Source organism: Lonchura striata, chromosome 28, assembly GCF_050655825.1.
Source record: "Lonchura striata isolate lonStrDom1 chromosome 28, ASM5065582v1, whole genome shotgun sequence".
Taxonomy (NCBI): Eukaryota; Metazoa; Chordata; class Aves; order Passeriformes; family Estrildidae; genus Lonchura; species Lonchura striata.
This window is the reverse complement of record NC_140730.1, coordinates 4,085,016-4,097,931: the sequence shown is the minus strand read 5'-3', so window position 1 is coordinate 4,097,931 and position 12,916 is coordinate 4,085,016. Positions and strand designations below refer to the sequence as shown.

Sequence of the window (12,916 nt, the reverse complement as noted above, 5' to 3'; positions counted from 1 at the left end):
GGCTCAAAGTGAGTGAAGCAGGGAAACTCTGCATTCTTCTTTTCAAAATGCTATATAAAAGTTGTAGGTCTCCTGGTTTGTCATACTAGCAGTGAGTTCAGTGCTGCAGCTTTTCCTCAGTTGTGGTGGTTTTTTTTTTTCAAAGAGCAATTCTTTTTATAATAATAATATAAAAACAACCTGTTTTGTACCTAATGCTGGCATTCTTTCTTAACTTATCTAGAAGGCAGAGGATACCCTCTGTATCTTCCCTGATCTATGCTTGAATGAATGTAGAAACCACCTATAGGAAATGGGGTATAATTGCAGAAATTGCCATTGATTTGTGACAGGGATCTAGAAGACTGGAATTACAATCTGATTTCATTAAGTCCCATGTAAACTTTACTATTATTGACTATAGCAGAACTGAGTTTTAGGTTTTGAATTTTAATTCTACCATAGTCTGCAATTTCCTTGTTGGGATTGTGCCTGTCCTTTCATTGCTGTGTGTTCAACTGTCCTGTCTGTTAAACAGGCATATTAAAAGTTCTCCTGTCTCATGGGTAGAATTGTGTGGCATGTTCCTTGCTTGTTACAGAATAATTTGATGTCTCTTATGGAATTTTGCAAATGCAAATAATGAGGATTTTGTATCCCACCTCTGTCCTCAGCCTTTGTTAAAGAAAGAGTTTCTGTTACAACTTGACATTTTAATAGATTGTTTTATTCTTCACAGGACAGTGCAAGTTCTGTTGGATCAGGAGAATTTACAGGGGTGAAGGAGCTGGATGATATTAGTCAGGAAATTGCACAGCTGCAGAGGTAATAATTGTGGATTTTAACAAAGTCTTGGTATAGAATAACTATGTCTGTGGTACTGATGTGTCAGTTTATTTTCTCTTAGTCATTTTGTCATCATTTGTTGCTGTAATTGGTGCTGAATTTCCTAGTGGTACCCTACAGGTCTATCATGTGACTTCAAAAGATTGATGATGGGCACAGCTGGCATTTTTCAGAGAATAATTGATAACCTATGCACCTTTTCTTCTTTAAAGAATACATGAGAATATGGGCTGCCATTTTTATCTGCATGGTGTTTCCAGAATAATATTTAATTGATTTTTGCATGTGTTGTATTATTTCACTAATCATAAATACATGTTCTTGTTTATCTGACAGAGAAAAATATTCTCTGGAGCAGGACATTAGGGAAAAGGAAGAATCAATCAGACAGAAAACCAATGAAGTTCAGGTAAAAACCATTTATCACCAATAGTTTCCATGTTAATCTAAGTAATATGTGGCATTTTAGCATTTTTTCTGTCATTCTATCATTCTTTTTCTCATTCTTTCTTGGGAGTTTCCTCTCACTGGCAGAAAAAAATTATTTTACTGTTCTCCATGAGAAATGTTTTTATCTGATGCTGGCTAATATAAGCATAGTATATGTGAATAGTTTGAATGTCTTTTTTGTTAGTGTTTAGCTAAGATGTAATTTAGAAAATCAATGTTTGGAGAGTATTGGTTTTGATAATTTGGATAACTCAAAGCCATGTGCTTTGTGTCACAGTCCCTTTTCCTTCTTGTGAGCAGTAATTTATTTCCTGATGTCTTACACAAGTTCCTGCAGAAACAAAATAGGCCAATGCAAGGTGTAGCATACATGATATAAAAAATATTCTGAATATTGCTATGTTGTCTGTGGCTGATGCTTCCTTAAGACAACAGCTAAATATGAATTACAATTTGTGGAATTTTCTTCAGGAGCTGCAAAATGATTTAGATAGGGAAACAAGTAACTTGCAAGAGCTGGAGGCTCAAAAACAAGATGCCCAAGACCGCCTGGATGAGATGGACCAGCAGAAAGCCAAACTGAAAGATATGCTGAATGATGTAAGGCAGAAATGCCAGGAAGAAACACAGGTGGTAAGTGGATGTTAATTCTGGACCTGCTCAAGGGTAAAATGCCTTCTGTTGAGGGAAAATCTATTTATTTAATGAATAAACTTTCTTTTTACCACAAACAGCAATTTTTACAAAAATATAGAGGTCAGAGAAAGGATTTTGCTATCCTTAATACCTTCCAAAAAGGTCATAAAAGAAAAGTTTAAGCCAATGATCTCCATTCCTTTGTACAGGAATTATTGTTCTGAGAATATATTAAAGTGCAGCATCCCATTTTTATTAAACATTTATTCAGCCTAATAGGGCAGTTGAAAATCAGTAGTCCTAACCCATGAGCCAGTCCATGGCAGTGGTGCTGGTTTTGATCACTCTGAATGCCATCAGGATTGAGTTTTCAGGTGGATGCAATTGCTAGTGGAAATAGGATATTACCTTAAGGTAGAAACTTCCTGTGTAAGGAAGTCACAGAAGAAAGTGTATAAGGAAGGTTATAAGCAACTCTGTAATTTTAACTCTTAAAATCAACATTAAATTACTTGATAAATGTTTGAATGGGACCAAGTTATGAAGGTGAACATCTAGGAAACAGCTTTACCTTTATAAGTAGTGGGGTGTTTCTCTAATTTAAAGTACTATTTCTCTAGGTTTTATTGAATGTGCTTTTATCAAGGATTTTGTGTAACAGCAGAAGCAGCATAACTTCATATTAAGTTCTAAATATTTTCCTTAGTAGTTGATAGGTTGCTGTATCACTTTCTATTACTTATTGTAAATTCACCATTTAATAAATTCTGAATTTCACTCTTAATTTTTCTACTGTGTTTTTTCAGATTTCATCACTAAAAATGCAGATTCAGTCTCAGGAATCAGATTTAAAATTACAGGAAGATGACCTTAATAGAGCAAAAGCAGAGCTGAATCGCCTCCAGCAAGAAGAGACTCAGCTGGAGCAGAGTATCCAGGCTGGAAAAGTGCAGCTTGAAACAATAATCAAATCTTTAAAATCAACCCAGGAAGAAATAAACCAGGTATTCACTGTGCTTTATACAATTTTTGCTTTTGAAATGAGTTGAAAAAATATTTTTTCAGAGGAGGAAAAAATCCTGGTTCATGAAATAAGGCTTTTTGACTGGTGTTTAGTAGGCAAATTCCTGGTTTGAGTCAGGAAGCATTCAATTCCTCTGGGAATAAAATGCCACAGTCAGGCACCAGTGTTTAAGGAGAGTGTAAGAATGTAAGAATGCCAGTGTTCTTGAGTGTAACATGCTAAAGCATTTTTTCTTTTCAGGCAAGAAGTAAACTCTCTCAGCTGCAAGAGAGCCACCAGGAAATGAATAAGAGCATTGAAGAATACAATGAAGCTCTCAATGGGATTAATGGTGGGAGTCTGACAAATTTAGCAGACATGAGTGAAGGCCTTGGGCAGACAGAAAGAAGCAATTATGGAGCTATGGTAAAAAAAATACTGTTATTTAGTGTATTTTACACTAATTAAGCTTCTGACTTGCACCTCATCTGAAGTATTGTTTAGCTGGTATTTGGCACATGGTCTTGTGGATTTGTAATCTGTCACATGTTCAGTCTCAGGACAGAGGTGGGGCTTTATTTCCAGTTTAGTGTTTCATTTTTTCTTCTCCACTTCACCAAGGTGAAACCTTCTTTTGCTGTAAATTTTCGTTTATCATGTATTTCTTTCTTATTTCCAAAGGAAGCTCTACAAATTTCTACTTTACTAATAATGAGCTATATTTATTAGATATCTCATGCTCCCTTTCTGAAAGGATGGTTCTCTTTTGCTTAAATAATTTCAGCATCATCTTTCTCATTTATTATGTTTTTATTTAATCAGTATTTTTTCCCAAATCATAAAATCTTTCAAGTTCTTAAACATTTTTTGAGTCAATTTCTTTTGGGTGATTTGGGTATTAAATATTCCTCTAAAACACAAAAATTTTCTTTTGTTTTTTAAGCTTATTTATTCTCTTAAATATGACAAGATGAAAAGTTTCATCCTTGCTTGATTCTGCTTGCACATCTATATGGCCCTTCTTCATTATGGAAACTTGTTTACTGTTGTAAGCACAGTATTTGCTGGGGGTTTAATATGAAGTTGAATATGTAATGTGTTAATAAGTATTTATCAGGCATTGCTGCTTTTATGCAGCACTTCACACTTGCTCTGTAAAAACAAACTGCTCAAAAGAAGAACAGTGTAGATTAAAAAGAACAGTACATTGAGAAACTTGTACTAGAGTATCTTAGTGCTTAGTTTCTGTGCTTGCATGGCTTGCATAAATATATTTAATTTCCAGTGAAAACTTCCAGATGTTTTCTTGCAAAACCTAGGAGCCAATTACTGGCAGAAAACACCAGTCTGTATTCATAGCAATTTTTTAAACCATTGTGCCACTTTCCTGTTTCTCAATTCTTCCTTCCTCTTCCTTCTCTCCCCACCTCCCTCCTGCTGTTCTGAGAAGTATTAATTAGGACATTTTCATTTGCATCTTGTAAAGGGATGAAATAAATCCTGTCTCTTTCTGGTGTTGGGGGCAGTGTAAGTGGGGAATTGTTTCTGGCTATTCCTTTTGCTGGGATGGAATGGCTCCCATTATCCCTGGAATTTTGCTGTGCACTTGGGGTTTCATCAGAGACCTCCAAACAAAACCCAAGCCAGGGGTATCATGAAAATGATTGTCATGAAGGGGTTTCATAACTTCAGTTTGCTGCTTGTTCATGCAGGGTATTTTCTGTAACTTGACAAATGTAGCTTTGGCCTCTGCTGAGAAAACTCTGTCATCAAAATGTTGGGGTGACTCTTCCTTCATGGGAAATCAGTGTTGGGAGCTTTAAGCTCAAAGATGAGTTAACAAGAAGCAATCTAGTATCTGACTACCCAGTAGTAATTTGTTGTATTTCTAGTCCACAGATTATTTTTATATCCTTTCCTTTTAAATAAGTATGTTACCTGAAGCTGAACTATAATGGGGGGAGAAGAATTTTTTGATACTGTGATGTTTGAGGTTGGTTTGCTTTTGTTATTTAAATGTTTGAGAGTTGAATATATTAATATGGGCAACAGTTTAACATTTAATTGCTATATGTATTGTTATCTTTTGGTGTTCTGTGTAGCCTTGGGGTACACATTTCCTTCTGCTGTGTAATTACTTCTACTTAGAAGTCACATATTCAGAAAGTTCTTTAGGAATTTTAAAGACTGTTAAACAGGAACCTAGGTAGCATACAATTTCTTCTAAATGGGTAACTGGGTGTTTTATTTTTATTTTTATAATGATAAGCTCCTCTGATATTTCTCCTCTTCATTTTTAGGATGATCCATTTAAGAATAAAGCCTTGATGTTTACCAATAATACACAAGAATTGCATACAGACCCATTCCAGTCAGAAGATCCTTTCAAATCTGATCCATTTAAGGGAGCAGACCCCTTCAAAGGCAGTAAGTGACAAATGCTTATCTAGGACCTTGAAGATCAATTGTTGAGTAAATTATATTTTCACAAACTTTTATCATCTTGCTAAATAATAAATAAAACAAATTGTTTTTCTCTTCTGCATAGGTGACCCATTCCAGCATGATCCTTTTGCAGAACAACCACCTGCTCCAGCAGGTAATATCTCTTTTTAATGACAGGACAGATGTGGTATAAACAATTTGTAGCCAAGCACAAAGATCTACAAACACAAAGGAAGCCTAAAGGTTTCCCTGGCTTCAGATTTTTGTTTTGCATGTGGGAACATAGAAATCCAACAGGTTTATATATATATTCAGAATCAATATGTTTAATGAGAAGTGTGTAACTTTTTATTAAGTCTGAAAGCTTCATATAAACACACTGCTCAAACTTAGTAAATACCCTCTTTAGAGAGGTCTCTGGAAGTCTATCAGATTTATCAAAACACTGTGTTTATGTAAGAAAAATTGTATCAGTGAGTATGAGGTCAAATACAGAATGTTCTTTATAGACACACAAGTGCTACATTATATTTACCTTTTCATGCTCCTTCTAGATCCTTTTGGAGGAGATCCATTTAAGGAAAGTGACCCATTTCGTAGTTCTGCCCCTGAGGATTTCTTCAAGAAACAGGTGAAGAGTGACCCATTTACCTCAGATCCATTCACAAAAACCCCCACTTTACCCTCAAAGGTCAGTAATTTTAAAATGTACACTTAATAGATTTCGTTACTGTTGACAGGCTTATTATTGTCTGAAAGCTAAAAGGAGTGAAATAACACAAAATGCTTTTTTTCCTAAATGATGAAATATCATTAATTGTATTCTTAAAATGTAAGTGGAGATTGTTTAGGCAATCAGCAGTGTTCTCTCTGGTTCCATGATAATGAGATACATTCACCATGAAGGTACTTTTAGGTGGATATCTTTCCTCTCTATTGGGAATTTTAAACCAGCAGCACTCACTCATTCCCACCATTTCCTCCATCCCATAGATTTCTGCAGTCACATAGGGAGTGAGATGGAGGAGCTGCTCTGGCTAAAGGATTCCTAAGCCTGCAGCAGACTCTGAAGCAGCACAGACTGCACAGAACACACACTTTTTATAGCCATATTTTCAGTTCTGAGCTGTCCTGATGTACATGTGTGTGCTTGTCTGGGGGGGAGTATGAATCTCTTGGTTTGTTTTTATTAGTATTTCCCTCATTCTTATGCAGTTCATTGAGTGTTGCTACCCAAGACCAGATTGAGTCTGTGGGAAGTTAGTTTGTCTTGCAGTATAGGGTTGTACTTAAATAAAAGCTGACTTGTCAAACTGAAGAGCAGCTCTAAAACCATCTGTTTAAAAAGAAGCAGTGTACAGACTCCCTAAATTAATAATAATATAAATGCATGACCTGAATATTCTCTCTGTTGTTTAAAGGCTAAACACTTTTGGGTGTATTTTCATATTTTGCCCCGGTAGTTAATGTTGCATATATTGCAGTGGGATGTTTTTCTCACCTGTGGGTACCTGGTGTTGTGTTCAAGGCTATCAATAGCCAAATGCACTAATAATGTAAATTCCATATAATCAGTTGATTTTATCCTACTCTGTCCACTGAATAGAGTGGTCTGAAACTGGAAACTATTTGTCTTAAAGCAAGAGATTTTGATAGGCATGAAATGGTAAGTGCACAATCCAGCAGAAAAATAATTATGTATATCTGTTCTTATTTAGCCTGACCCTTTTGAAAGCACTGATCCTTTTACGTCTTCCAGTATCTCTTCAAAAGGTCCAGGTAAGCAGTAAACATTTTCACATGAAGATGAATTATGAGATATCTTTTTATGAGAGAAGAATCAAATATAAGAGTTGAGAGTAAAGAGTCTTGTGAACCATTGTCAAAAAACATCATGGTCTTGTTACAGTTCATAAAGGCTGTCTGAGTGGCACTATATATGTCACTTGTTTCTTCTCATATTTTCCCTCCAAACAACTGGCAGAAAACCTATTGTTTTATAGAATTCTCTTTGAACAGCTCATGGCAGGTTAAAATGCAGGTGTTTTTTAACCACTTGCCTAGTTTTGTGCTTCATTGGCATTGGCACCACCATGCATTTGTTGTAATTCTGAAGTATTATTCAAAATAACTTTTTTTTCCTGCTTATCTGTTCCAGATCCATTTGGAACACTGGATCCATTTGGAAGTGGTGCTTTCAGTGGTGGTGAGGGGTTTGCAGACTTCAGTCAGATGTCAAAGGTAAATGTTAAAAGGAGAGCAACTGTCCATTTAAAAATATATGTACAGACACTTTTTAAAAGAGTGTGATATGATTGTAACTTTCCAGCTGGCAATCTGGTTTTGTTCATTTTTTTCCGATCAGCCTCACCAGCTATATAGCAAAGAATTTTCCAGCCCTGTCAGATATGGCAAAGTCTTACTAAGACTAGTAGATTCAGTAGGGAAAAATAGACTTTTCACAAATATTTTCAAATACCAGATCAGGAAAATAAATTAACTTGTAATTTTAACTTGTAAGGAGAGGTAGTTGTTGCAGATATTAATATATTTCAGTATCCAGCCTTCGTCTAAGCCCTGGAATTTGCTTCTTGGTTACTTCATAGTAAGTATCCTGACTTGTTTCTAAACTTACCATAAAATCAATAAGGTTGGATAAGGCCTCTAAGATTGAGTCCAACTATTAACAAAATACTGTGCTACTAAATATATGTAACCTAACCTTACTCCACTCTGAACAGTCAGTCTCTGCCATGTTTTAAAAGTGCAATTTCTGTTCATTTTAAATAGCAGATGAAGAAAAAGGTTCAGGACACACATGAAAAATATAGATAATTGGAAAGGTCTTGGTCTGCTTTCCTGAGGTGGAGTTTGGAATTTACAGTTAACATCAGTGCCCAACTCCTTACATTAGTTCTATAGTAACACTTGAACACTGTGGAGTAAATGTTAAAAATAAAATAGGTTATCATTTCACTTTGACTAATTATATTTCTTGGATTTTTTTTTCCTTCCCTAACTTTTACTATTTTGGGGAGGGTTTTAGCTCTCCACTAGATGGCAACAGCCTTTACCAATAGACATGTCTGGGTTGAGGTAGAAATTTTAGCAAACGCTTGACTGCAGTTTTCACCTTTGCTCACAAAATTCCTCTTTCTTCATTTCACAGTGATAAATTTCCCTGCACAACATAATAATTACATGCTTCTTAATTAATAAGAGAGTCCTTTAGAAAAGCTGTGTGAATATTGTAAGATTTAAACACATGCTTTTGGATATTCCCTAAGGTTTTGACTAAAATGTCAAATACCTATGTGTAACTTCAGAAAAGTTTGGATTAAAGTTATCCGTTCTACAGTGTTTTTCCAGGTTCTGTCATGGTTCTGTTTATTAGAGTGAAGGTCAGGCTGTGGTGTGACTGTTCATTGCCAAATAGTAAAAAGTAAAGTTTTACTTCCTTTTATTTCCTCATCAGCTTTTTTGCTAGGACTAAAAGTTCTGGAAGTACTTAAATTATTAAGAGCATAAAGTCTTTTAAATGTTAACGGAATCTTAGCACCTCTGTCACTGGGCATGAGCCTCCTACACCAGTGACAATTCTGTACATCTGCCCTCAGGTTTTGAAGTTAATGCTTTTATTTAACCTGTAGCTTAATGAAACCACAGGTGTTCTCCAGTGTGCTTACATCCCTTTTCTTTTCTTTTTTCTCATGTAGTCAGTAGCTTCAGACCCCTTTGCCTCCTCTTTTGGAGGGGCAGGATTCACAGATGACCCTTTCAAAAGCAAATCAGACACACCAGCATTACCACCCAAGAAAAATGTCCCTCCACGACCCAAGCCACCCAGTGGTAAGGAGGTTTTCTTCTTTTAAAAGCTGTTTCTTTCAATTTACAGTGTATTGCTGCATGTAAGAACAAGTTGACAGTCTACTGTTTAACTTGTATTTCAACCATGGAGGAAGATTTGAAGTTATTGGTAAAATGACAAAATTATCAGTAAACCAGACTGAAACTCTTCAAAGTGGAAAACAGATGATGAGAGAGTGCCATTACAGATCTATAAAATCACATGTGGCAGGAAAAAGCAGGAGGAAAAAACCTGTATTTTCTAAGTAGGCAACATATAAGATTAGTAAATGGCATCTTTAAAATAAAGAGGTTTGTTTTTATATGGAAATTTAAATTCAGGATTCATTTCTATGTTTGCCAGAGAATATGCTGAATGCAAAAAAGTTTAAATAGTCTTAAAAAAACCTCTAGATAATTTTCAGAAGAAACAGAGGCAATGGGATGTCCCAAAAGCCAAAATACTGGCTTTAGCCTCTTTGTAGCTGAGTAGCAAGGCAGTATGACTATGGCTGCATCCTTGTCTTGTTTTGATGTTCCTGAGGCATCTGCCACTAGGTACTGACAAGAACAGTTAGACCTGTCCTGATCTGTCTGTCCAGCTAGGATCATTCTTGCATTTGCACATTAAACAGAAGACACTTTCTGAATATATATGGCTTTGTTCCTGCTTCAAGTCCGTTATTTATGGAGATCTGGGAGATATAAAAATATCATGGATTGAAAATAAGATTTCTCTTAGTGGAGCTTCAATTTCTGTTCTCCTTGCAGTTGTTTTCAAGATATTCAGCTACCAGTGAAACTGTTTAAAGAACTGAAGCCATGTAGTTTCAAGTCTCCTTTTAACAACAATGGTAGAGTTCAGTTGATAGCAAGAGGGAACTTTCAGTTGGCTCAAAAAAAAACAACAGAAGCTAGATGCTGCTTATGGATAGGCACAGAATTTTGCATTAAACACATTGATCATCATGTATTTATATATCCCCAGACTGTATCAGGAAGCATAGTACAAAGAGAACAGATCCATCATTAATGTCTCCTGCAGTGGGTTCTCTGCCTTTGTGCTGGTGCATTTTGGAGCAGAACAGGCAGCCTGTTTGTGACAGGTATTGTTGATCTGGCTGGTTTTGCAAACCAGTTATTCTACAACAAACTCCTTGGATAATGTGAAAAGTGCTTGCTTATTACCAGGGTATCCTTAATGTCATTACTTATCCCATAAATTGATCCAAGATATGAAAGATACCATTTCACATAATAGACTTACAGGCAGTCCATTGCAGCAGCATTACTTTGTTCCTGTTGCTGTGATTTTATTGCTTAAGAGATGATGGTGCACCCTAAAACCCTGAAAGCAACAAATAAGAGTTTTTTTGTAGGTGAGTAGGGATGCAAACTTGTCAGGAAATGCTCTAGGACTGTGGAAAAATCCTTGAAGTAGTTTGTTCTAGTTTTGCTTTGTGTATTTTCTAATATTTTCTATTATTCTACTTATGAGTTTTCTGTAATTTAAAAAAAAGCCCACATAACATATCATATTGACAAATATTAATTACTAGGACAGACATGAATAAAAGGAGAAATAGAAAAGCTGAAGGGAATCTTATTTCACATTGTGAATGATGTTATTTTTCTTTATTTGGTTTTCAAGAAAAGAATGTAAGTGGCCATCTTCCAAAAAAGTCTGCATAAAATATTTTAAAGTTAATGGGGCCTATATAAAGTTGGATGATTCAAATAAATACCAGGTATACCCATGTAATCTCTTATATGTGGTTTCTTTCTACTTCTTGTTAGAAACATGATTACTTTTAGCAAATGCAGTGTAATAGTAGCAGGAAAGGTGAGTACTGACTCACCTACTTGAGGGTTTTTGAATTTCTGTGTCCTCATTCTGTTTTTTGTACAGTTTGAGGAATTTGAGGAATATTCAGCTGTATCAATATGTTTTTAACTTAGACATGTGCACTCAGCCTTTAATCAGTTGGTTAAAGATGGTTTAAGTGTGTTTCTTCCCCCACTTCTAGGGAGATACAATATTTGTGAGGTTCCGCTGCTCTACCAAAAGCAAATGTTGTTATGATAAAATAGGCTAAGGAGGAAACAACAGGGGTTTTTTTAAAGCAAATGAGCCTTGTGTGTTTATGCAGTTCTACTCCTCCCTTCCTTCCACAACTAAGACAATCTTCAGTGGTTACTTAAAGCATGAGAAATTATATAGTAATATAGTGTGATTGTAGCAAGAGATACAGACATAAAATGTGCGTTAGAATGGGCTCAGCAACCAAACAACAGAAAGAAGCTTCCGTTGTTTCTTACCTTTCTTATTGGTCTCTTTAATTAAAAAACAAGTAAGTGATAAAGATCTTGCTGAAGGATAAATAAATGCTCATTATTACCAGACAAACATGTAATTTGCCTTTCTGTTCAATGCTCGTACTCTTTTTAGTAAAACTGTTCTTTCTGTTGAGGGGGGGTTTAATATGAAAAACACTTTTGTGGTTTGATTGCATTTTGGTAGGCAGGTGCAAAAAAAGCTCTAAAAGGAAACTTTACTTGTCCCCAAACCTCTGCAGTCAAGTAGAAAATAGAAATACTTTTGCAGAGCATTGGAAGCTGTCTGATTTCCCAGGCAGTTGATAGTGGAAACTAAACAGGATCCACCAGGGATTGTTCCTGATTAGTCCTAATTTGGTGTTTTTCTTTATGTGAAGCTTTTGCATGTGACATGCAGACATTGTCTGATATCCCACTGAGGGATTGCACAACATCCTGGACCAAAGTGTGCCACAGTTCTCACCTTGCCCACACGTCTCTGTTTTGTCCAGATGAACAAGGAGTTTGGCATCAAGTCTCATTCCTGCATGAAAACAAAGAGCAAACAGAGCAAACCCTTGGAGCTGAGCACAGGATTAGGGAAACACTTAAAATCATGGCATGTCCTGAGTTGGAAGGCACCCATAAAGATCATGGAGCCAAACTGCTGGCCCTGCACAGGCTACCCCAACAATCTCACCCTCTAAAAGGCTGAATGCATTGTCCAAGCACTTCTGTTGAGCTCTGACAGCCCTTAGGCTGTGACCCCTGCCATGGGGAGCCTGGGCAGTGCCAGCACCCTCGGGGGGAAGAACCTTTCCCTGAGCTCCATGCCAAGGCCTGGCACAGCTCCAGCCCTCGCTGGGCTCCAGGAGCTGTCCCAGAGCAGAGCTCAGCCCCTGCCCCTCTGCCTCCCCTCGGGAGGAGCTGCAGCCCCCGAGGAGCCTCCCCTCATCTCCTGTGCTCCAGCTGAACGAGCCAAGTGCCCTCAGCCGCTCCTCAGACCTTCCCCAGCTCCGTGTCCCTCCTTGGGATACTCTCCAACAGCTTTGGCTCCTTCTGTGCCCCCAGCACTGGAGGTGTGGCCACCACAGAGCAGAGCAGGAGAATCCCTTCCCTTACCAGGCTGGTGATGCCAGGCCTGGTGCCCTCCAGAACATGGTGATACTTTGAGCTGCTCGGGCACACTGGTGCCTCAGATCAAACTTGCCACCAGCCAAGGACTCCCAGGTCCCTTTCCACATGGCTGGTTCACAGCCTCTTGTTCCCCAGTCTGTCCATGCATCCAGGGCTGCCCTGGCACAGGGGCAGGATCTGGCACTTGACATGTTAAGTTGGGGATTGCCCAGCCCTTTCCTTTGTCAAGATCTCTGTGCAGCACATCTCTGCCTTCAA

At 37.2% G+C, this 12,916-nt stretch overlaps 1 protein-coding gene across 7 annotated transcripts in view; it reads left to right on the top strand.

Moving 5' to 3' along the window:
• EPS15L1 (epidermal growth factor receptor pathway substrate 15 like 1) overlaps window positions 1–12,916 on the top strand; it is a 54,393-nt gene that overhangs the window by 12,749 nt on the left and 28,728 nt on the right. For 5 of the 7 annotated variants that reach the window (XM_021540089.3, XM_021540087.3, XM_085562401.1 and 2 more), the window contains 11 exons: window positions 719–804; window positions 1,162–1,234; window positions 1,747–1,908; window positions 2,718–2,915; window positions 3,176–3,340; window positions 5,215–5,341; window positions 5,463–5,513; window positions 5,914–6,050; window positions 7,078–7,138; window positions 7,518–7,600; window positions 9,076–9,208. In XM_021540089.3, the coding sequence (XP_021395764.1) occupies window positions 719–804; window positions 1,162–1,234; window positions 1,747–1,908; window positions 2,718–2,915; window positions 3,176–3,340; window positions 5,215–5,341; window positions 5,463–5,513; window positions 5,914–6,050; window positions 7,078–7,138; window positions 7,518–7,600; window positions 9,076–9,208 (1,276 nt within the window). The remainder of the gene's footprint in view (window positions 1–718; window positions 805–1,161; window positions 1,235–1,746; window positions 1,909–2,717; window positions 2,916–3,175; window positions 3,341–5,214; window positions 5,342–5,462; window positions 5,514–5,913; window positions 6,051–7,077; window positions 7,139–7,517; window positions 7,601–9,075; window positions 9,209–12,916) is intronic. The other 2 variants (XM_021540088.3, XM_085562399.1) reach the window with 1 other exon arrangement.